At 33.4% G+C, this 26426-nt stretch overlaps 2 protein-coding genes across 2 annotated transcripts in view; both read left to right on the forward strand.

Moving 5' to 3' along the window:
- LOC140057294 (uncharacterized) overlaps positions 1–26426 on the forward strand; it is a 54192-nt gene that overhangs the window by 24113 nt on the left and 3653 nt on the right. The gene's annotated exons all lie outside the window — the stretch shown is intronic.
- LOC140057296 (uncharacterized) lies at positions 23882–24745 on the forward strand. Its single transcript, XM_072102892.1, has one exon. The coding sequence runs from the start codon at positions 23926–23928 to the stop codon at positions 24616–24618; it is 693 nt and encodes a 230-aa protein (XP_071958993.1). The 5' UTR covers positions 23882–23925; the 3' UTR covers positions 24619–24745.

Below are 26426 nucleotides of genomic sequence, written 5' to 3' on the forward strand. Positions count from 1 at the left end.
TCGCCGAAAAACCACCTCATTTTTACCCCTAAACATTTCATTAAAACTCTGTGAATTGTACTGGAAATTAAAAAAATTAATACATTAAATTTAGCCATTATTTAATGTAGTATTGAACATAAGTTTTTATTTTTAAAAAAAAGTTTCAGTTTTTGATATATAGTAATAATTTGACACATGGTCCGGTGACGGAATTACAGTGACGGAATTACCTCTGAAATTGAAATCTGCAGACAAACTATTTTTTTTTTTTTGGCCTTATATAGAGTATTTTGAATTAGAAATATTACTAAATATAATAATGAACACATACCAATATCTGATAAGAATAAAATTACATTTTCTATTATTGTATTGTGATATTTAGGTGAAATATGAATATGATTACGGAATTATACAGTTGAATTAATGTTATTTACATGTTTAAGTTAACAGTGACTATTGACCGTATTCCAAAAAAACATTTTATCCCATAGCTCTGTGTAAGTGGTTCTTTAAAGTGATACCTTTCTTTAGAGTCCATCAATGGTGCTGGGAGTACAGATACAATTTGATCTCTATTAATTATCCCATAAGTCCCAACCAAGTCTTTAACAACAAAAATCTTCCCTTCTTTATCAAACTTATATAAATCAATAATGTTAAGTTCTGGTTTGTCTTTATGAATGTCATCAACTATTGCAACATAGTTAAACATTTTCTTGCTTCTTTCTATGGTATATTTGATAAGAACAAAATCTCCTTTCTGTGCGTTTATAGGTTCATTTGTTTCATTTAAAAAGAATTGTTTATTCCGTACTATATGGGAGTTGTTCTTTCTGTACAATTGGAATTATTCTGAGAGTGCAAGTGAGTCACATGAATAAGTTTTAGTTATGAGAAAAGTCTGGAAGTTATGTAATAACTTGTTCTGTACATTGGACATTGTTCTCATTTAATTAATGGCAGGTGTGATAAATAACAAAATAAACTAGATCTGTAACTCGTCACTTGAGGACGAGTTTGGTTATCCGCCCGTAACAAAACGTATCTTGCGCATTCAATTACCTTTCAATCATGACTTTTCCAAAAAGTAGCCTATTCGAAATTAAAACTGCCCTTTCATTGTAATAACCAAATAAATCCTTTTATTTAATTGTTTTCCCATGACGGGATTCGATCCCGGTACCTCTGATACCAAAGTCGATGGCACTACACATCAACCCATATGAGCACCTGCTGAAGAGAATCCGAAGAAAGTTAACTCGTCCATTTGGTATGTCGTGAACCACTCGATGCAAATAGATTATTACTTACCAAACTAAATCATAATTTTCACTATGATGAAATCTTAACAAATTTTAAACAGTGACATATTATGAAAGTGCACACTTGAAAGTTTTATATATTAACATGTGAAGAAAAAAGATAAACGTTATGTTTATTGTTTTGCTCTTTGAAAATGTTATTGTTTGTTTAATGATAAACATTTCAAAAATTATATTTAATATGCAAATAATGTAGCCATCAAACACGTTTTAACATTCAACACTATAATAAATCAGACCTACAGTATGATTCATACACTGCAAGAAAATAAAATAAAAAATAGGGGGTAACCTTGCATTCTGGTGAACTGTATCGTTTTTAAAAGTATACATATTTTGCAACATTTTCACAATTTTTTAACGTTTTACGTGCGCAACCAGTCATGTTTAACGTGCTCGTAGAACGCCATTTGAAGTTGAAAAGTGAATAAAATAACGTAAAATTGTTAACCAAAGATTGAAAAACACAAATCGTGCAAAAGAAATGCTCATACGTGTTTCCTGCGCTGTGCGCGCGTAAAAATGTGCGCACCTGGTGGCAATTTTTTAAACGCTTAAAATGACCTGAATCGTGCTCTAATTGAATCAGAAATTGATTTAGAGCATTTTAAAATTTCAAATGCCGTTTACTCGCGCACTTTCCAATGTTACAAATTTCGGTAGCGATAAAAAAGTTAGCAATTGATGTGAAGCAAACATGGCTGAAATTTACGTTAAAAACTATTCATCTGTTTCGAAGTTATGATCAACTTAGGATTTTTTGAAAATCGCGCGTGACTTACGCTACGCGGTTCTGCCAGCGTCCAAAAGCTTGGCTGCACATCTTCAGCTAAATGTCTAAATGTTTACCAAGTTACAACATGTTATGTTAACAGGTTGCAGAGAAAAGCTGAACACAAAAATCGGCGGAAATAGAGAAGAATAATAAAAAAAAAGTAACACTACAATTCCAAGGGCTTATCCGCTTGAGGCGGATAACCAATTATTAGAGTTCCTAGGCCTGAGAAAAAAATCGAACAAAAGAAGCCATAGATTCATAATAATAAACAACCACATAAACTTTGTACACATTTTGCTGGTAGCTGTGTTTATGCTAAGAAAAAGTTGCTTAAAAAATGGTTTTGCATCAATACTATGTTAAATAATAGTGTTGTGGAATTACGTAATTCCGCAACCAATGATTTGTGACGGAATTTCAGTTTTAAAACTTCAATAACTTAAGAAATAAAAAAAATTAAAAACAATAATTATCATAATATAATGTCTATACTCTTGCTTGATTTGCATTAGTCTTGATTTTTTACAGAAGTTGTTATTTTATAAGAAATCCTAAAAAAAAACACTTTTTTGTGTCGGAATTACAAAATATGATACATTATTATTATTGGGCCAAAATTAATTAATGTAAAATCAGAAATAATTTTTTTTTTTGGCTTGTGTCTAAAATGTTATGTACTATTACTGAAATAACATGGATTTTAACTTTTTACACCACTCTGATTATTTATTACTAAAGCTGAAAAAGGTCATACATTTCTCATTTTCATTACATTTTTAGGTATTAATTTTTGAATCAAATTTTCCATATCATATCAAGGCGCTAATTTTTTTTTTTTTCATATAACCTAATTCTCTATAAAATAATCTTTAATTTGATACCAAATATAGTTTGATTGGTTTAATTTGAAAAAATGGAAAAATCCTCTGCACTATGGAATTGCCCAGTACTAAGTATAATATACTAATACAGTACCGACTACAGTAATACTAATAGGCATACTAATATTAATTTTTTTCAGAATGAACAAGGCTGCATTCAATTACATTGTAGAAGAGTTAAGACCACACATCACCTACAGAGATACTAGTGTAATATAACGATATACTTTTATATTTAAGAAATTGACCTTTGTATCAGAATTTAAATAGGTTCACAAACTTGACCCAGAAAGTCTAGAGGAGAGTTTGTCCAGATGTTTTAATGACCATTTAGTTTATAATAGAATCCCTAAAGAAAACACTTAGCTTAACTTTGCGACCGTTCCCATCGTAAAACAATTAGATATTGACAGTTTTAAGCAGAGATTCGACAGGGCCAATTCATCATTGTAACCTCCCAGATAAGATCAATCATTCCCACTTAAACACCCCTAGACCAACTTAGGACCAATCAGTAACCTCTAAGATTATGTAGTGACATATGCAAATGAACCGAGGGCCAATATACTCCCAAGTTTCAGAAGGGCCCAGACACACCTCACAGCCACTTCTTCAGAAGCAGACCTACACAATTCACACCTCACCGACAGCATCATTGATCCTCCGTTCCTTATCTATACTTATAGTTGTATATTGTACTGAAGTATTATACTGAATAAACAATATATGTGTTACGACAGTCAAGCGAGTAAGAGTCTTCATTAGTACCTCAACAACGCAACACTGTATTACATGGTGGAAGACCCGGGCATTTTTGAACACTTTTTGCATTCCTTTAATTCATTTTTAATTGGATCCGAAGCATTTGGGGTAAGTCAAAACCATTTTGATTTTTGATTTGTAACCTTGATTGAAAAGTGAGAGTTTACATACATATGGGCAATTCCATGCAAACATGTACATGACCAAAAAAATTCAAATTAATTAGTCAGCTCAAAATTTGTGTTTATGTTACTCTTTGAATATGTGGGAACTAGGTTTTTAACTTTTTCAATTCATTTATGACTTTTTGCAGCCAAAAAATTACGTTTATTCAATGTTGAATATATATATTTTTTTTAGGTGTGAAAAATAGGTAATTACGTTAACTGATTATTATTTTCCCAACAAAGCAATATTTATAAAGTAACATGTCTAAGTAATACGGTAGTACACTTAAGATGTATGGAAAATATGATATAACTACAAATGTTGAATATCCCATATAGGAGTGCTGTGTATATTCTGTTATATAAAAGGGTATGTAATGCGAGTGACAAAAAAAATGATTTTTTTTTTTTATACCATCATGATGATAATTTTTTTTAATGAAATTTTATAATTTAGCTATACTACTTTGAACAATTAAAATTTGACAAATAAAAATAAAAAATCCCCGTAAATACAAAATTGTTGAGACATTGAAAAGTGAAATGCGAGTGACATGTAATGCGAGTGACGTTAAAAAATGGACAATGTAATGCGAGTGACATTACTAAAACTCTTTTTTTTGTAAAGTAAAATAGTAATTAATCTATCATTAGTTATGAATTAGTCCCAGAATTAGTATATACATTAATTTCATAATACAATGTGTGATTTGGCCCTTATTTGGAGGCACTACAGTATAATAATTATAGCATTAGGTTTGTTGAGGGCACAATCCCTAGCAACGACCTTTTTGTAGTTAAATCATTTGAAAAATCAATCATTATAAGAGCTCATTAAATAAAAAACACTAAATCTGGTGAGATTTAACAAATTTGGTACAATCTTTTGTGAAGATAAGAAGGTAAGAATAAGTATACATTTATATTTAATCACAATTTTTAAGTTTTTTTTCTTATATTGTTAGTGTTAATTATTTCAAATTCTATAATTTGAAAACACCGCATATGGGTGTTTCCATAAATAAAGGGGCCAAGGTGTGACATTAGGGTCAGAATTTCAAAGTGTGACATTCTAAGTCTAATAATCAATTCTAAATAGTATATCATGTACTTGAACTAAAAAAAAAAGCAAAATACACATTAAATCTGTTGTCTCTATGTAACAGCATTTATATAGTATCAACATGCATAGCAAATTTCACGTGTAACGGAGACACCAAAAACACATTATCTACCCCTCTTATAAGTTATTTTTAATAACCTAAAACTGTTTAAATTGGATTTTTAAATAGCTTTTGGGAACATCTTCAATGCAGAAAAATATCATTTAAATCACACCTTTTCAAATTTAAAAAATAGCTTAAGAAATAATTATGCAAAGCCGTTAAAGTTGACTTAATTTCTATATAAAAGATTTGTAAAGTCACTGCTGTTTAAAAATTACATGTAAACAATACAGAAATGAACAGAATATACCTCAAGTATATACATTTACTAGCAACAAGTCAAATCAGGATCATACCTCTATGTGGAAATAAAACAATATGGTTCATGAAATATAAATGGAAGATTTCACGTGTAACGGAGACACCAAATGTTCACTTTAACTCGTCACAATGTTTTATGAAATGGTTTGATATGCAGCCATTTTTAAAGTGTAACAAATGTGGTTACTACTGCATACAATTGATAAACTGGTAAAAATAGTATATCAAATACTATCTTTTAATCAATAAAACAATATAATTCATGCAATAAAAAATTGAAGTTTTCACGTGTAACAGAGACACCAAAAAGTTAACTTAAATAAGTCAACAAGAACTACTACATTATTTTTAAAGTGTGACAACTGTAATTACTACTGCACACAACAAACTGCTAAAATATACTATTAATAGTCATTTACAGTAAAATCATTGAGAATACATTTGGATATACTTCGCATTAACACTCTTGTTCAATCATTAAAACGTATAATCTATATAAATTTACGTAAGGGAAAAATTTGGTAAATCGCGCATTACTTCTAAAATGTTTACTCAATGGTATATAAAGTTAGTTCGTACTTTCAGTGCTGATTTTAACCACCTGATGTAACCCTGTTTAATAATTTAATTTCAGTTATGTAATTTTTTTTTATGCTGAAATTACTGTATATTCGAGAACCGTCTGTGGGCTGATGTTTCTTTGGTTGGTCTTTTTGTTGATGCGGCATCTCTATTTTTGGGGTTAAATGCAGTTCTCAATTGGAACGGTAACATTGTTGATAAACTGCTGATCTGTATAGATGAAAAAAATGACAATGAAACATTAGATTTGCCCATCTGGGTTAAATTTGATTCATCATCATATAGAAATATAAAGTACTGTATGTAATTAAGTATTTTTAATATAAATTATACCAATTTAAATAAAAATAAATATATCTATTATTATTATAAAATATGTTAGGCCTACTATACTAAAGAAAGTGTTTTCTTATCTTATGTTGATGGATTATAATATTTATTATTATTAATTATAAAACAATAAATGAACACTTGTCTTTCTTGAGTTATGCTCATAAATTGATTTGACTAAAACTATTGCTTTCTTTTCAGATTATTAGTTTAAGGGTCTGTTTCTGCTGAAAAAATCAAAATAATCGATTTTTTCCAGTCACCGCAAACCACAAAAATAATCGCGTTGCAATTGAAAATTGCTACGACTTTAATCGGTTATTCAGGTAATCGGTTTTTAAAGTCACGTCATCATTCCCCCACAGCGCAGTTCAAGTTATGAAAGGCCGATGAGAGTTGGTTTGTTTACATCCTATCGCTGCCTAAAACTCTCACATGTAGGATTAAAAATTACTCTTACCTAAAGCTATATTATTTGTAAAATAAACATCTAGGCCTACTACCGTACCACATACAACAGAATAATGATGTTATATTAATAAGGACACGTCGGCGAAAAAAGTACGTTTCGCCGTTCGTTGGTTCTACCTTCGGCCTATATATAGGCTATATATTTCTACCGAAACAAGTCAACAGACAACAGGCCTAAACAATGTAAAACATCGTTAGCCTAGCCTGGTGGTATGTAACGGGTGTACTTGTAACACAGAATCCTGGAGTCTCTCGGTATAATTCACCCCACAAAATAATAAAAATCAAATGTTTAACATTAATTGATTGTTATTCGGTCTACATCGCGATCGTGGTTTTGCTGATCGTCGTCGATATCGCGCAAATAAACAGCATGCTTTGTGAAGTGAAGTTTGTCATACTCTAGAGGTCAAAGTGAGGTCAATAATCGCTATTTGTGTTGCAGCTCAAAACTGCTCCGCAATAATCGGTTAAAACAAGAAATAATCGATTAAAACACGCAATGGATTGAGTGTTTTTAATCGGTTATTTTTAATCGGTTATTTTATTTTGCGCCGTTTCTGCTGCCCAAAAATAATCGATTAAAAAAATAAACGGTTAATAATCGATTATTTCTGCTCAGCAGAAACAGGCCCTAAAATATTAATTTTATTCATCAAATATTTATTATTATCATTTTATTATTATAATAAAATTAATATGTTACTGATAATTTTGTCTTAGTTATACTGGGTATAAATGTTTTTTACGTATTATTTTTAAATGTTGTAAAATGTCTGTTGACTTTATTTCTCATTCTTTTATAATTGTTTTCAAAACCACATCGGGAAAACAGTAGACTAGTTATAATGTTGAAGTCTATGGAATATATTTAAAACGAAGAGTAAATAAAGGTTCCCCATTAAACTAAGCGCGATCTCTTTGTAGGGAGCCGACGAAGGAAGCGTGTGGGTTTTGGCCAACAAAATAAAGGTTCACCGAACCATGACCGAAATGATACCAGTCACCCCATTTGAGCACCGGGAGTCGCCGAGCCAGCAATCACGTTGGTTTTCAATAAAAATTAAAAAATAAAGGTTCATCAAAATGAACAGCTAAAAATAAACGCGATCTCAATTTGGAGGAGAATTTTATTAGCCAAGCACGTGGTGTTTCGGAAAACCCTATTAATAATTATCGTACATGGAGTATACACTGTCGCTGTAGAAATACCGCCGGAGTCGCCGATCTCAATGTGGAGGAGAGTTCATTAGCCAAGCACATGATATTTTGGAAAACCCTTAATAATTATCGTACAGACCTGTAGAAATACCAGTCGCCCCTTTCAGCTTCGGAGTCGCCGAGCCAGCTAAAAATAAACTTATCGCAATGTGGAGCAGAGTTCATTGCCCAAGCACGTGGTAATACTATCCTATTACCGTATATTTCGGTGTATAAGTCGCACTTTTGACACGCAAATTTGACCTCTAAATTAAGGGTGCGTCTTATACACCGAACATAAATGCCTCACCACACAGATTATACATAGGCCTAGGCTATCGTCACCTCGTTTGCTAGGCCTGAGTAGGCTAGGCCTAGCTACAGTAACTAACTAACGTAACGGCAACCTGCTTCTGCTTAGGCCTAGTTTTCAAGTCATTTTAGCATGATGTTATACTAAATATGATGAAAAGATTTGTTCATTATGGCGCTCCGATAAAATTTCATTTGTAAACGTTTACGTCGTACGATTGGAATAGTATTTATTTATACAGTAGTTATACGCACGATCGCCGTACCCCAAGCGCAAGCCCTTCTTTTGGTGGCACATGGTGTACGGTATTCGACTAGTATATTCTCCAGGTGATTATAGCATGGACCTAGCGTACACACTTATCGGATACATAGATACTAATCGAATACGATTGTCCGTGAAAACGTGCGCCCTCTCGAAATGATCGAGCGAGGCTAGCCCACACACGTGCGTGTTACACACACGGTCATGCACTCGATGTTGCGGCGAAACTCATGAATAACAAGTTAGAAAGAACTTGTTGAGGCTGGGCGCGGCCGAGCCTAGGTAAGAAAAAACCTAAATAAAGGACGCCGTTGTAGATATAACAAAATATATTATTACAATAATATTGATTACAATTTAAAAAAACATTTTTTTGATGAAATATAAGGTGCGTCTTATACATCGACGATATAAAAAATACCGATATTTTACTCTCAGTTGGGGGTGCGTCTTATACACAGGTGCGACTTATACACCGAAATATACGGTACTATTAGGAGAACCTATTGTTCTTTGTTGTTTTGATTTGATTTCGTTCATTATAAATTGTTATCCACAGCCTTGCGTTTATATTATATGTAATTGTTTTTATCAATTTAAATAAAGTTATTAATTATTATTAAATTTATAAAACCTTAGTATATCTTCCGTAGATTGAAACAAGTTAAATATTCCCTACACATCAAGTGAAATCGCCCAAATATGATAGGCGCGCATACGCGACAACCAAGTTGCTTGGACTCGCTCACTATAGTGGAGGGTATTTTAAATGTATATTATAGTAAACATTTAATTCATATTTTATCTTGTCGAATAGCAACGTTAAATAAATAAACAAAATTATGTACTAATATTACACATTATTTTGTGTAATATGTTTTTTATTATAACTGAAATGAACCAAATACAATTCTTTTTTTTCCCACAGTAACAAATAGAATAGTCAAAAACGACGAATTTGTTTTTATTCTGAAAGTGGTTGTAAACTATGGACTTTTATCCCTATTTCTTGTGACAATAATTAAATAACTTTTTATTTTTCTGTGTCATATAGAAGCAATAACCAAATAGCAAACACATAATGTAAAATTTAAAGATTTTATGGTAACTAATTGCTAATTATTTGCAAAATACTACACCAGTATAAGGTCTAGTACACTACGTAACAAGACACGGCGTATCTTCTACGATGTTACGCTGTAACCTGCCTAGTGGAAAATGTTTTGCAATTTTGCTCATTAATTTGTTAAATATTAATCAATTATAGACATATCTGTTCATTAGGTATACATTATGAAGCTGCTATGAGATAAACAACATTCCTACCACATTAAAACAAATATCAACTATATAGTATCAACAAACTACCAACGTAACCGTGTCTCATTGTGTATACGACACCCAGTTTTTGACTATGATGTTGACGTTAGAGTACGAAGATAGTTTTGGCGTTTAATTTTCTTGTATTTTTCATTATAACCCACTATTTTCTAAATTCTAAAAACTAACAAAATAAAAATACACAAAACTTACATGCAATGAAGCGCGTAGAAGTTATTTACAACGTAACAGTTGAAACAACGTAACAGAGGGACACGAAAAGTCTCTACCGCTGTAACTTGAAATTAGCGCGGATCCTAGCGATGATTTTTTCGCCGAGACTTTAGTTCGCCTGCTTCTTGAATCACGTGACCTTCAACTTCAGAAATAGCTCTCGCGGCGTTCACCCCCGATGGTCTATGAATAACTACGTAACGAATATACGAGACACGAAATGTTCTAAAAAAATAGTTTTTCGTCTGTAATTGACTAAATAAAATCGCCATTTTGTAGAACATTGTGTAAGGTAAATTTCAGTGATCTGTTGTAGTGAATGTAATTCGATTTTCGTCATTATAGTGGTACTTCTTGTGTCTGTTCACTAATAAAGATCGTACTAACAACGTAACAAAGTGAGACACGAAATGTTACGTTGTGATGCTGGACGTCGCAGACCGTTGTGTGGAAAACAAAAAATCGTGGGAAATTGTAATTAGCTTATATTTAACGTCGCTTTGTACTCTATTGTGATGATAAATAAATACAAAATAACTATTGCTGTAGTATATTTTTTAAACTCTGATATGTCAGTGTATTTAAATGTCACACATATTTTAATAAAATGAGCTAGACACCACGATATATTTTTTTTTTCCAACATGTAATAGTATTAACCCATATTATTGTTCTATCATATGATAAAATCATTTTTTAAATAACTATTACCAATTTAGAGTAAACAGCAAACTAACTATCACCAATACTAAAATACCCACTGGCCCCTTTATTTATGGAAACACCCATATAGGCCTAGGCTATAATAATTTATTTATATATTATTATTTACTAGGCATATTTTACACCACCAGGTCTAAAGCATTGTAGTTTTAAAAACAAAATATATAATTGCTTATTATTTAAAAATAATTTTAAAATATCATTCACATTTGCATCCTGCCTTTAGAAATGGCCGAACGACAGAGAAAGTACCTAGAAAAACTGAAAGCCGAGGGAAAATACACTTCATACAGAAACAAACAAAATGAAATTTCGAAAAGAAGTAAAAAAGTAAAAGAAAAGAGAAAATTCTAGCTCTGCCACCAGCTTTGAAGAAGCAGAAGATTGATGCTCTTAAAGTTGCTAATAGAAAACGTGTGGCTATTAATTCAGAGCAAAGAAGGCTGCTTTGGCATCAGACGGGCCATCACCTTTTAGAAGTGCTATGGCTTTGCTAAAGCCACTACCAGGGCAAAAAGAATGCTTGATGCTGGTTGGCGAAGAACTTTGAGTTCCATAATTTGTAAAATGGCTGTTTGAATTTTCTATTTTCATTTTTAGTGACCGTATAAGTGTTCTGTTACTGTGTTTGTAAAAAATCAAGATATTCTGTTAGTGTTAAAAATAGATGATGTCCTTTAGAACTTCATCCAAATGAGTTGAAATAAAAGTTTTTACTTGAAAATTGATATAACATTCTTTGAGTGGTTTAATGTTGCATTATTTAATTATTGTCTACTTTTCTTTCTGCTTTGCTTAGTAAATACTAAGTTCATTTCTTACGGTAATGCGAGTGACAGTAATGCGAGTGACGGGACTTTTTTGTTAAAATGTAAAATATTTTTAAAATCTATGTAATGTTGAATTTTTTTATTATCCTATTTTATACTTTAAAAGTACAGCAATTAAAAATATAAGATCTTTTGATTCATATATTTTTAGATTAAGGACACGTTCTTATCAAATCTAATCAAATTTTTGTTGTGTCCTTTTTGTGTAATGCGTGTGACAGAATTTCGCAATGGCGTCATTGTCGAAGTAAAAGACATACAATTTTTTTTATAGTATTTTATTAAAGACTTGCACCTAAAGTATGTTCATATAAAACATTGACTTAAAAATCCAATTAGTATAGAAAGTACAAAGCTTAGACTAACAAAAATGACTGTAATGTGTAATGCGAGTGACCATGGAATTGCCCATATACACTAAATTGTTTTTGATATTTGATTAATAATTAATATTATAAAGTATGGTCGACGTTGTTGATAACGAAGTAATTTTAAATGAGCCCGTCAATCCTCACCCCGTGCCCTACCTAAGACAAACCGATTTCCTTCCCAAAAGATATGACGGTTCCATAACCGATCACGACCAATGTAGTGCACACTACTTATCGTTTACCGACTACCTTGAGGCCCACACTTTAGAAAACCCTGTAAACAATGCCCAATTAATTAATGTACCGGTAATAAGTTTTTTCAAACGTAGCCTTCAGGGCCAAGCTAGACTCTGGATTGAGGGAAAGCAGTTCGATTCACTGGAATCCTTAAAAACCCAATTCATCAACAGGTTTAGTAAAAACAAATCAATCTATGCGCACATAAGAGAATACGATTCAATTACTTGCACCACTGGCGACAACGCCGAAAAACACTTAACCAAAATCAAACGAGCCGCATACAGAATTGGATACGCTGACCAGCAGATAAAGAATAAATTTATTTCGACCCTTCCACCAAAATGTAGAGCAGCTGTAGCCATGTCCACCCCAATCGATGCCACTATTGACAATATCGTAAATAGCACACAAAATTACCTTGACCTTTCCGGAGATGATTCCACACGGGAAGTTTCATTCAACGTCAATAAGGAAACAGATAATAGTCTCGAATCGCTCCAACATGAGATAAATTCTCTTAAGTTAGATATAGCCACAACAAAACGATCCCTTAATGATGATACTCGACGCTCACGTTCCCCCACCCGAAATTATATCCCAAGACGAAACCGAAGCCCAAGCCCCTACAAACCCCGATTCCAGACCCCACCGACCCCAAGATATAGACAACCTCCCCCAACCTGTTATTACTGCGGGAAACCAGGCCACATAGCAAGGCACTGCCGACAACAAAACCGTTCTTACGGAAACTATCCCCCGCCATACCCATACCAACAGTCAAACAATTACTACCCTAGCCACCAGCAGGATTTTTAAAAAGGGGAGTAGATGCCGCCTATATAGGTATGTCAAGAAAAATTTCAAATTTATTTGATTTTAACCAAACTATTTTTTTATTATTAATTCTATTTAAAAAATGGAATTCAACAAAGTTTAAATGAACAAAATCAGTCAACTATTTTTTTTTATACGATTTCTTTTAATAATCAAATTCGGTGATAAAATTGTATATACAAAATATACAACATTTTGTGACCTTTCTTTTACTTCTGAAAATATAAAGTCATAACTTTTTTGTTTGTAATTCTTTTTTAATTCTTTTTTCACACCAGTTGAATATCAAACTGATAACATCAAACACAATACATTCATCTGTATATCAAGATGATTTAGAAAAAAAAATGTATTTAAACTTTACCCCCTCCCCAATAATAGAAATACTGGAACCATAAACATAGCATATTTTAACACATAAAATCATTTGAAATTTGTTATTCACACAGGTTGAATGACAAGATCATGTATCTACACTGTACATTAAGATGAATTAAAAATAAATTATATTTAAACGTTACCCCCCTCCCGCAAAATAGATACGGTATTTGAACCATAAACATAGCATATTTTAACACATAAAAATCATTTGAATTTTTTTTCACACAGGTTAATTGGCAAGATCATGTAACTATACTGTACATCAAGATGAATTAGAAATAAATGATTTAAAACTTTATCCCCCTCCCAGAAGATACAGGAAACAATTATATACAGTACTGCTTATTGTGTTAATAAATCGCCTTTCACTTTTACTGGTAGCATTCTCTTCTCTTTTTTATGTGTTCCTGACATTTCTATAAAAAAATAAAATATAATCATAACTATACATTTTTCAAAACATACAAAATCAATTTAAATAAAATTCTATATTACTTTCAATTAATAGAATGGTCTTACCAGACAAATGGTTGAAATAATAGTTGGATTTCTTGATTCTTGAAATTAAAGTCTGATATCTACTGTAAATAAAGCAAAATAAAAAGTTAAAATAAAACAAAAGATGATTATTCCTTATACTATTGAAATCATCCAATGGCAGACCACCATTATGGTCACGTGGCATATATCAGCCAATGACAGAATAGTACACCGCCATATGCAATTTCTAAAACCACACCAGTTATTTCAAATGGTGTTAAAATCATAAATTATCTAATTAATTACATTGGAATCTAAACAAATATCGTATAAAATAATAATAATTAATATTTATATTTGACATTTTAGTCACAAATCTGGCTACAGTACGTCGATTTCATAAAAAATATGGCATTTTTAATCTGCTTTAACATGCACTATTCATTGAATATAGTGTATTGAACAACATCCATTCTCAACCCCCAGCTCTGAAGTTGGGTTATTTGTTGTGGGCTAAACTGTGATTGATTAACGATCAATTTTCTTCAAACTTAGTAGGAACACTGTTTATATTATAAAGAAAAATACAGGATATTTTTTGAAAAAGACAATACTTACAAAATGTGTAAAATTAATGCGTTTTTCCAATGCTAAAATTAACTTGTGTACCACGTCGCGATCGCTTTTCTAAAAATGTTGTTTTTTTGACAAAAATAAACTTTGACCTGTTCACTATATGTAAACAAGTTCAAAGGTTAGTGAAATTCAGCCAATAAGCATTTTAAATTAATTTTTTAAATCAAGCACCTATATGAAGACGGAAAAAACAGGAACGAGTTTCCCGACGAAACCCACAGTGTGTGACGTCACGTATCTTGACATACCTAGCCTATAATCTGGCCCCCCCATACTAAATACGACAATTTTAAGGCAAAATACTTAGGGAATTCAGATAATATTGATTTGTTACTTAACGACAGAAATTACGTTAAAGGAAATTTACCAGATGGTAGAAATGTTTTAACTTTATTTGACAGTGGTTCAACTAGAACTATAATCTCACAATCGTACGTTAATTCCTCACTTTATTTATCGCGTCTAAAGCCAATTAAAGTGAACACAACTAAATTTCGATTAGGCAACGGTGACTTCTTATACGCCAACCACTTAGTGCAATTCGAATTATTTATCCAAGGACACAAATTTAAAATTTCAGCGTTAATCGTTAAAAATTTGACAGGTATTGACCTGATACTTGGAACCGAAACATTGTCTGAACTCGACGGTACTTTAAATTTTAAGGAAAACACCTTTCGCATTAGACCAAAGATTTTTAGCTTTTGTCCAGTCCAAAAGATTTTTCTTAAACCCGGTGATACTAAAACAGTTAAATTAAAAGGAAGGGTTCCCGCCTTTGTACGCAATTCTGATGTTGTTCTACATGCAACCACCTATATTTCAAAACTTTGTCCATCAGATATGTTAGTAAAATTACACAGAGGAGAAACCAACATTGATATCACTAACAACACAAACAGAAACGTATCCCTTAATACACATCAACCTATCGCGAGCCTTCACTTAACCAACCTTGTAACAGTTACTAACGACCTACCAATTGATAGAATAAAGTTGACCAATGACAACGCAAATAAGTACCCACATTTAGAACGTACAGACCCATTGCTATCTTTAACCGAGGAAGAAATAATTAGAAAACAAGTTGATTTAACAGACAGCGTTTTAACACATAGAGAAAAAGAAGATTTGTATAAAACATTACAACAAAACAGAAACGCATTTTCACTATATGGTGAACTATCTAGCTGCCCAAACTTCAAAGCTGACATACACCTCTCTAACGATGAACCATTTTTTATTCGACCATACTTCGCGACAGACAAAGACAAACATGTTATTGAGGCCGAATTGAACAAATTAGTCAAACTAGGAATCTTAGCAGTAGGACACCAATCGTATACTTCCCCTGTCCTTCTTGTTTCAAAGAAAAATTCAAAAGATAAAAGAGTTGTCACAGACTTTCGCTATCTAAATTCCAGGATAAAACGTATTAATCACCCATTCCCATTATTATTAAAACAATAGGTAACGCTAATGCACAGAATCTTAGCGTAATTGATTTGAAATCAGCGTTTCACTGTGTACCATTAGCCGAACATGCCCAACAATATACAGGTATAGCTTCATATCATGGTGGAAAACATTATTATTATAAGAGATTAGCACAAGGATTAAACGTTTCGCCAGGTATATTTCAAGCAAAGATTGACGAAATTTTAAATGAAATCCCAAATTCTAGAGAATTCTGTATCGCCCATCATGATGATATTATTTTATTTAGCCAAGACAAATTTGCTCATAAGCAGCACCTTGTTTCCGTTTTACAAGCCCTACAATTAAATGGTTTTAGAATTTGTCCAAAGAAATGTAAGTTATTCAAGAATAAAGTGCAATATATGGGACACACCATCCTGATTAATTCTTCAGGACACGCATGTATCACACCTTTAGGCGACAGGTGTGCAGCTATCCGAAATTTGCCAGTCCCACGAACCCATAAAGAAACTAAACGATTTATTGGTGCAGTAAATTATGTATCCCATTTTTTCCCTCAAATACAATCAATTTTACGTCCGTTACACACACTCGCAAGTAAACGCCGAAAATTTGTTTGGTCTACTGACCACCAGAAAGCATTTGACGAAATTAAACAATTAATGGTTAAACCACCAACTCTTCAAATGCCTAGAAAAGAAGGTAGATTTACGCTATATAGCGACACTTCAAGAACCGCAACAGGTTCATATTTAACACAAACAGTAAACGGTAAAGAACACATAATAGGTTATTATTCCAAAATCTTACCACAAGCCTGTCAACGATATAGCGTCACAGAATTAGAGTTATTTGGACTTTACATTAACGTTTCAGCATTTCGACATTTACTAAAGGGTTGCGAATTTGATGCATTCGTAGACCACTCAGCAATTGTACAAATTTGGAATTCAAAAGATCAGCCATGTACACCCCGTTTACAGAAACTAATATTACGATTGTCCGGATACATTTTCCAAATTGGTTATAAGAAAGGAACTGAATTAGTTTGAGCAGATTTCCTCTCCCGAGCCCCTCGTGATGACGATTCCGAAATTGATCAAGTTGTACCCATTGCATTTAATATTACAGAGACTGAATCTCTTAACCCGATTACAAACACATCTACTAGCAGACCAGTAACAAGGTCATACGCCAAGAAAATGGGAATAAATATACCTGACCTACATAAACCCAAACCCAAACAAACGCCTGTCATTAATCAAAACCCAGTGACAACAAACACGCGACCTACACTTCAACCTACCGCTACACCACAAATAATCACGAGACAACAAACAAACGCACATCGATCACCGCCCATCACAACGCCACCCATCGTAACGCCACCCCCAATACGTAATGTAAACATTCGACAACCTCCAGAGGAACGACTAGTAGACAAAAACAAGCAAAGCAAAGATACTACACATCGAAACGTACCAGTTGAATTGTATACATCGCCCAAACCACTAGTACCAAACATAACTGAATTTAAGTCAGCACACATCCCAAAACAACGAGACTTAGATAGATTAATGGATGTTATTCAAAGAAAGATAATTAGAGATTATAACCTCCCAGTAGATGTTAAACAATTACGTGTTGAACAAGAAACTTCACCATTTTTTAAGCCAGTTTACGATTATTTAGCTCATGATATCCTTCCAGCTGATAAGAAAGCAGCTCGTGCAGTTCAGAATAAGTCAGAGCAGTACATATTGTGCAACGGTTTACTATTCCGTTTATTCTTCCAAGATAAAGGTGGAGAATTTGTATTGCAATTAGCTGTTCCTGAAAACAGAGACCGTTATTTCTCAGTATCACGACAATTTGTTAAGTAGCCACCAAGGTACGATGCGTACTTACCTTACTACCGTATTTTCCGGAGTATAGGTCGAGACTTTGTGGGAAAATTTTAATTGCAAAATCGGGGTGTCGACTTATACTCCGACCATGCGATTTTTGAAAAAAATCAGGCCGAAAAAATATGTTCAAAAGCCGTCAGCTGTCAAGGCCCAGCAAGGTCAGTGGCCTATCATCAATCACTCACAGAAGTTTTCAATATATCACAATGACTCATTTTGATGTTAATATTACGCTTTTTTAATTAAGATAATTAAGAATAAATAGTTTTCTTTATGCTTCTAACTAATCTTATTCACTCTCGCGAAAACATCGTAACACACACCACAGACGTCGGAATGTCCATGCAGCATGTTTGTTATTGCGCGATATTTTCATCTACATTTACAGATAACGCGATTTACAACTACTCGCCTGTACAATTAATAAGCCTCCTAACGGAAAACTCGTTTTAATTTATTCGAGTGACGCGAAAAACATCGCTGATGGCAAATAACGCTACATCGCTGTCATTTATTATAGGCTGGTGAAGATGGCGGCGAAGTCGTCGTCATTACGTCCGTCCGATATTGATTAGGCCTACACTTTAATAATATAAACAAATAACCACATTTCATACATTTCTAGCCCTCTTTGAACTTTAAAGTAAGTTGTGTTATTAGCCGATTTTGGGGGTCGACTTATATTCAGGTCATACCAAAATCAACAATATTCTAGGCCAAAGTTGGGGGTCGACTTATACTTGGGGTCGACCTATACTCCGGAAAATACGGTATTAGGAAATTATTTTACATGCCTCTTATGTTCGAGAAAGTCAACAATTATACCCAAGCGTGTCTTAGATGTCAACAATTTCGTCCTTTACACGATCGAGTACCAGCAACTTACCGTCCCTTTCATACACTCAGTCTAGATTTTAAGAGTATGCCAACATCACCTTCAGGTTTTAAACATATTATGGTAGTATGTGATGAGATAACTAGATTTTTGATTTGTGTACCTTTGAAATCCATTGATGCCGAAACAATTTGTGAAGCACTAATTCAAAAGGTCATCAGTATTTTTGGACCCCCATCTCGTCTTATTTCAGATGCAGCAACCTCCCTTACAGGAAAATTATTAACACTATTATGTAACACCCTTAATATTGATAGGAAAATCATCAGCGTCCACAATCACGGTAGTTTACAAGTTGAACGTCATATCCGCACCGTATCGGACCTGTTAAAGGTCAACCTTAACCAATTCGGAACAGATTGGGTTAGATTTGTATCAACAACATGTTATGCTTATAACTCGTTTTCATCCCCACATCTAGGAAACCACTCCCCTTACGAATTATTTTTTGGCCGCCAACCTCCAAGTTTGACCTCTTTAGCATTTAACCCTATTTCAGGATTGTCTCATTCCTATGAAGAATACTTTGAACATCTCAAGAAGAAATTTCAAAACATTTCACAGACAATGCTACAATTACAGCGAACACAACAAAACGTCCAAAACTCAAAGATTTCCCAACGCTTAGAAAAAAGTCCAATTTACTCAGTAGGACAACTCGTATATTTATACAAGCCAACATCATCATCACTAACGGCAAATTCAAAGAAAATCGCCGCAGAATGGGTCGGACCATTAGTGATTCATGAAGTACTAGACAGAACACACTACATCCTAGCGACGATTAAAGGAGAAATACTTCGCGACGTATTCAATTATAACAGACTGAAACCTTGTTTTATGAGAACGCCTAAAGAACGCAAACATTTTACACATCTACAAAAACTTAAACAATTGTTGAATGAACCAACTGATGATAATAACGATAAAATCCAAAACACCATTAATGTAGTAAATGACGAAACCAATGTTGAATTTGTAGACGAACATGATAGGACACCCACCCAATTGCAATCAGATACCTTTACACATCCAACTAAAGTAGAACCCCCTTAACTTGCAACCTTACATTGACTGTGTAGAGAATAACATGGGATTAGCAGCCCCATTCCAAATGAAAGAGGAACAAATTAAGGAACAAACTAATCTAATTATGACAGCACCTAATGATTCAAATATGACATTAAACCGAGGTAGATTTAAAGCAGGACATTTCCAAGTTTTAGTTTCATATTCTAAACCGACTTCAGCCAAAAGCAACACCGATAAAACAAAACACGAATCTAATGATCGCAAATTTTTGTGGAATATTGACAGATATAACGATACAGATAAATTGATTAAAGAGATCATTAATGATAAACAGATACAGTCAACTCTCCCAATACCGGACACCCTTGGGCGGGCATATATTTTCCGGTTTTTCGAAAGTCCGGTTTTCTGAAAACATATTTTTAAAGTCATCACGTTGTCACTGAAAATGCTTTGAATCACCGGTCGGAATGCTGCCCGGTGCGGTCTAGCGTAGGGAAGGCCTAGGCTATGATTGTGTCAAGCTAGTTTTAATTAAATAAATACTGATTGATAGGCCTAGGCTAGGCCTACTTTATTAATATTAAGCTGATTCAATTTACCTTTTTTAAAAGTTACATTATTTACTGTACCAATAAAACATGTTACAATAGTAAATTATTGTTTCTCAATGTGTTTTTAACGGCAAAAAAGGCCTACGTACGTACGGTGAACATAATTTCGGTATGTTTATTGTTTTTTTTTCGTGAGTTAGCTAGCAGCAGCTCAGCAGCATGGGTGATAAAAATAGCAAAGCGGGGCTTTGATTGATGCGCATGTGCAGAGGTGTCATAATCAAATAAAAATGCCCACACCTGGACCGCATGTTTTTTAAGCTCCTTTATTTTGACGTAATTTGATAGCAATGATGAAAATTGATTAGGTAAACGAGCCAAGCAATAACGACACAATAATTAATTGGTAACATTTCAAAGTTAATTAACACTAGTTAAGTCAAGTTCATTCCGTTTACGTTTACGTTTGGTTACGGTGCGGTCTAGCGTAGGGAAGGCCTAGGCTATGATTGTGTCAAGCTAGTTTTAATTAAATAAATACTGATAGGCCTAGGCTAGGCCTACTTTATTAATATTAAGCTGATTCAATTTACCTTTTTTAAAAGTTACATTATTTACTGTACCAATAAAACATGTTACAATAGTAAATTATTGTTTCTCAATGTGTTTTTAACGGCAAAAAGGCCTACGTATGTACGGTGAACATAATTTCGGTCTGTTTATTGTTTTTTTTTCGTGAGCTAGCTAGCAGCAGCTCAGCAGCATGGGTGATAAAAATAGCAAAGCGGGGCTTTGATTGATGCGCATGTGCAGAGGTGTCATAATCAAATAAAAACGCCCACACCTGGACCGCATGTTTTTTAAGCTCCTTTATTTTGACGTAATTTGATAGCAATGATGAAAATTGATTAGGTAAACGAGCCAAGCAATAACGACACAATAATTAATTGGTAACATTTCAAAGTTGATTAACACTAGTTAAGTCAAGTTCATTCCGTTTACGTTTTGCCATAATGATTTCCAAATTTATAATGATGCACATTTTTAGTGAAACATTCCTTTTTAAAGTCCTATTGAAATTGTGAATTTAACAATAATTTAAACAAAACAAAGACACAAAGTGGAATGTAAATTGAACTTGAACAATTCATATGCTAAAAAACAGGGAGTTGTTAACAACTCCCTGCTAAAAACAATAGACATTAAGACATAGCGCTTCGATGTGAAAAAGCCCTAGCCCACCGCAGTTCGATACGGAACAAAGCAATTGCCGCCTCGTGGGTTAACAATGAACTGACCTGTCAATCACAGTGTAGCGCTCCATGGCAACATTATTTGATCGTACCGCGAAACGTCGCGTACTTCATGGTCAGGGTATGGGTAAAAGCTTTTGTATATTGTGAATGTATTGAATCCGAGTCAGCGACGACTATGTTACGTTGTTTTCGTAAATATTTGGAGTTTTTTAACTGTCCGTCCGGTTTTCAGACGCTAATTTTCGTGTTTTGTACTTCATAATTTGTCCGGATTCCGGAATTGGGTATTCCGGTTTACATAATAAATTACAGTACATTTAGAATAGGGACAAATTGGGCCCTCCAAAAAAGTCCAGTTTTTCGTGAATTCCGGTTTTGGGAGAGTCCGGTATTGGGAGAGTTGACTGTACCGATAAGTGGATCGCCAAAACGATTCATAAAACGTTTGTATAATGCAACAAGTTACTGATTTAATTTTTTTTGCAAGATTATTTTTAAATTACGACATTTGCTAAATTAATGATAGCATAGTCTATGTATTTTTGATGAGATTTGTTTAGTAATGATGTGATTTCAGTTAAAAGAGAATTAAAATTGACTAAGTATTGATTTTGTAACGAGTTTTTTGATAAAGATTAATTTTGAATTTTGATGATCGATATATTGAGATATTGAAAAGACCGACAATCATTTTGTAACAAATATTTTGTTTAACCTTTGAGTCGTTAATCTCAAGCATTAATTAATTGATATACAATAACAGGAGATTTCTTAGTACTTTTAATTGTAATTTTTTTTGACATTGAGTACAAAAGTCGAATTTGTCGACCGATTGAAATCGTAATTACCTGTAAATATAAATGCTTAAATCGATAAAGTTGTGACGATAACGATATATTGTGGATAAGTTTGTGTCAACGGGACACACACATTTGTTTCTTTTAAAGTTTTAAGTGATTAAGTTTGATATTTTGATTTTAGGCTAATCAGCCACAGTTTCTTGAGTTTTATGTTTTGATTTGATGATTTATGTTTGAAGACCATTAGAACGCGATGAGTTGTCACACGATTTGATGTATGTTCAATGTAACATACTATTTTTAAGTTTTGTAATTTTATTTTTAACTGATTTATGTTTGATAAACGCGAATTTTTATACCAAATTCATTTTTAATTTTAATTTTTTTTAAGAGAGAGAAGAGAGAGAGTGAAAGTGATAAGGTTACACTTCAGAGTCAATGGTTTTGGCTAACTCAATTTTGCATATATGTATAATAATGTTTTTTTCTTTTATATAACTTTACTTTTGCATGCCACTATTATAACCATTTATATATTTTAAATAGATTAGAAGAAAAAAAAAAGGTAAACAGAGGGATGTAAAATAACGATATACTTTTATATTTAAGAAATTGACCTTTGTATCAGAATTTAAATAGGTTCACAAACTTGACCCAGAAAGTCCAGAGGAGAGTTTGTCCAGATGTTTTAATGACCATTTAGTTTATAATAGAATCCCTAAAGAAAACACTTAGCTTAACTTTGCAACCGTTCCCATCGTAAAACAATTAGATATTGACAGTTTTAAGCAGAGATTCGACAGGGCCAATTCATCATTGTAACCTCCCCAGATAAGATCAATCATTCCCACTTAAACACCCCTGGACCAACTTAGGACCAATCAGTAACCTCTAAGATTACGTAGTGACATATGCAAATGAACCGAGGGCCAATATACTCCCAAGTTTCAGAAGGGCCCAGACACACCTCACAGCCACTTCTTCAGAAGCAGACCTACACACTTCACACCTCACCGACAGCATCATTGATCCTCCGTTCCTTATCTATACTTATAGTTGTATATTGTACTGAAGTATTATACTGAATAAACAATATATGTGTTACGACAGTCAAGCGAGTAAGAGTCTTCATTAGTACCTCAACAACGCAACACTATATTACACTAGATTGAGATCAGCTTTCTCTGTAGAAATTCGGCTAGCCCTAACATTGTACCGCTTATCAACTGGGGTTTCTTTTCGGTGCGTTTCCAATCAGTTTGGTGTCGCGAGGTCCACTTCGTGTGAGATTTTTCATGAAGTATGTCGGCAAATTGAAAGGGTGTTGATGCCAAAGTTTGTACGTGTTCCGGAAGGACAAGAGTTACTGGTAAGTATATAAAATAATTGGTGATGTTACAATTTTGGTTTATACAGTATAAAATAAATTAATTATGTTTTATTACAGGACATGGTTGAAAAATTCAGGATGAAGCAAGGATTCCCACAGGTCGCTGGGGCTATTGATGGCACACACATCAAAATAACTGCACCAACTGAAAATGCCCAAGACTACTTTAATCATAAATGGTCATATTCAGTGCTGCTACAAGGGCTAGTGGATGCAGATGGCAAATTTATGAACACTTTTTTTGGCTTGCCAGGAAGCGTACACGATGCTCGTATGTTCAACCTTTCCACATTAAGCAATAAGTTAGCGGACAACACACTTTTCAACCCAAATCCATCTTTAAATATTGAGGGAACTGCTGTGCCACTGTTAATAATCGGAGACCCTGCATACCCATTATTACCAAATTTAATTCGCCCTTTTATTGGTAGGGGTAATCTAAATAGAGAAAAAAGGATTTTTAACTTCAAACATTCTTCCACTAGAATGACAGTTGAAAAAGCTTTCGGAAGACTCAAAGGAAGGTGCCGTTTACTGTTAAAGGAAAACGAACACGAAGTTAGAAATTTACGGTCTGTGGTACAGGCTTGCTGTACCTTGCATAATATTTGTGAAGCTTCAAATGTTCCTTATATGAATTATCTCAACGAAGGGGTAAATTTAGAGGACGAGGGGAAACAGATATGCAGACATAACCGTACACAATCTGGGGAAGAAATTAGGAATGCTATAGTTTCTTTCTTGAAGGATTAAAACTAAAAAATGTTTATTAAAACAATCAACATGCATGCAGTTTATAAACAAAACACTTCTAAAATCTAAAAAATATATATGTAAAAACAGTAAAAATACATAAATGTTCATAAATTTGTCTACATTATTTTGGCAAGGTTAAATAAGTTTTATATATATTGCATTATTTTATAAGTAGTAAATATGTGTATAATAATCAACATGCATGCAGTCTATTAACAAAACACTTCTAAAATCTAAAAATACAAAAATGTTACTAATATTGTCCACCTAAACATGGCAAGGTAAAATCTAAAAATACAAAAATGTTACTAATATTGTCCACCTAAACATGGCAAGGTTAAATATGTTTTATATATATTGCATTAAATTGAAAGGCTTGAAAGATTTGAAGATAACAATTTATAGTCGTATGAAAATGATTGCAATTGTATGCATAGCACCATAAAGAAGATATAATAAAATGTTTCACAAAAAAGTAATGTTTAATAATTTCCAAAATGTTGGTTATATTGGCTATATGTGGGTGGTTGGTTACTTGGTGCATATGTGGCTGGATTACTTGCCAGTAACCTTTCCATGAAAATGCCTCTGGTCCTTCTATCTTCGCTCGCATCCACCCGTCTTTGTTCGATCCCCCCTTCGAGCACGGCCGTTAAGGCCTTCATGGCCTGCTGCTCCTCAGCTCGATCTTGCCGGTCTTCTTGGCGTGACCTCTCAAAAAGGGACGACATCCGCTTCCAGTTTGCGTCTGAGGTCTCCTTCATCTTTTTACTAAGAGCGTCCACGGTTCTGTCCCTTTTTGAACTTCCTGACAATCGCCTTTTTTTGCCTAAGATAACAAAAAATGTTTAAATTATGCAAAACAATCTTGAGTTTTTTTCATCATTTGTTTATAAAACACAAGCAAGACAGATTTTAAAACAAGTATACAGTACCTGGTTTGGCACGGTTTCCAGTATCCGCTGAATCACTTAGGTGTGGATCATCTCTTTTCTCACCTTGTTCATCAGCATCTCTATCTATTTCTAGAAACGTAATCAAAATTGTTATAATGTCACAGAATATTATCACAATTTATTATTACTTGTTTTTCTTGCACTCACCATCATTATTCTGAGACAGAGAACCTTCGTCGGGAAATGCATCGTCTTCTGCATACCAATCATGTAAGCCTAAGCAAAGAAATAAAAATATAAGTTTTGCATTGTGCTTTAACAGTGCATTTTTAAGTACATCCATGCCAATGAACCTGGCTTTACTTACCATAAATCATTCCACGTGAAGTTCCTGATGTGCTTTCATCATCTGGAGCCTCTGATTCTATGATTAACAATAAGAAAATATTAAGATTGTTCTATTCAAACTAATGAGCAAACTATTCTATAAAGTTATTGTACATGAAACATTTAGCACTGGAAAACCTACCATCAAGCATAGAAGAAACATCACTTGCTGGTGTTGTAGGTCGCTGTGTAATTCTTCTTCGTGGAAGAAGTACATGACCATTTCTATCTGTAAGATATACAAAATACTGTACTGTAAATTGTTGTGTTATCGGTTGTGAAGATTTTTATTGACAGAATAAAAAGCAGTTTTACATACCGACACATACTTGATGTTCATCATTACCAACAACAGGTCTTGTATTATTAATTGAAGCACGAGATGTACTTGGCGTATTTTCAAAATCTACATATGAACATGAAACAATGCTCCGATTAATTATGATAAATTAATAAAAAATAATACAGTAAAATTCAGCAGGCCTAGGTAGGGTAGCCTAGTGCTTTGTGTCTAGAGTAGTA

Source organism: Antedon mediterranea, chromosome 8 (assembly GCF_964355755.1).
Source record: "Antedon mediterranea chromosome 8, ecAntMedi1.1, whole genome shotgun sequence".
NCBI lineage: Eukaryota > Metazoa > Echinodermata > Crinoidea > Comatulida > Antedonidae > Antedon > Antedon mediterranea.

Bases quoted from the DNA above. Each gene is read 5' to 3' on its own strand.
- LOC140057296 (XM_072102892.1), top strand. From the start codon at position 23,926: ATGGTTGAAAAATTCAGGATGAAGCAAGGATTCCCACAGGTCGCTGGG.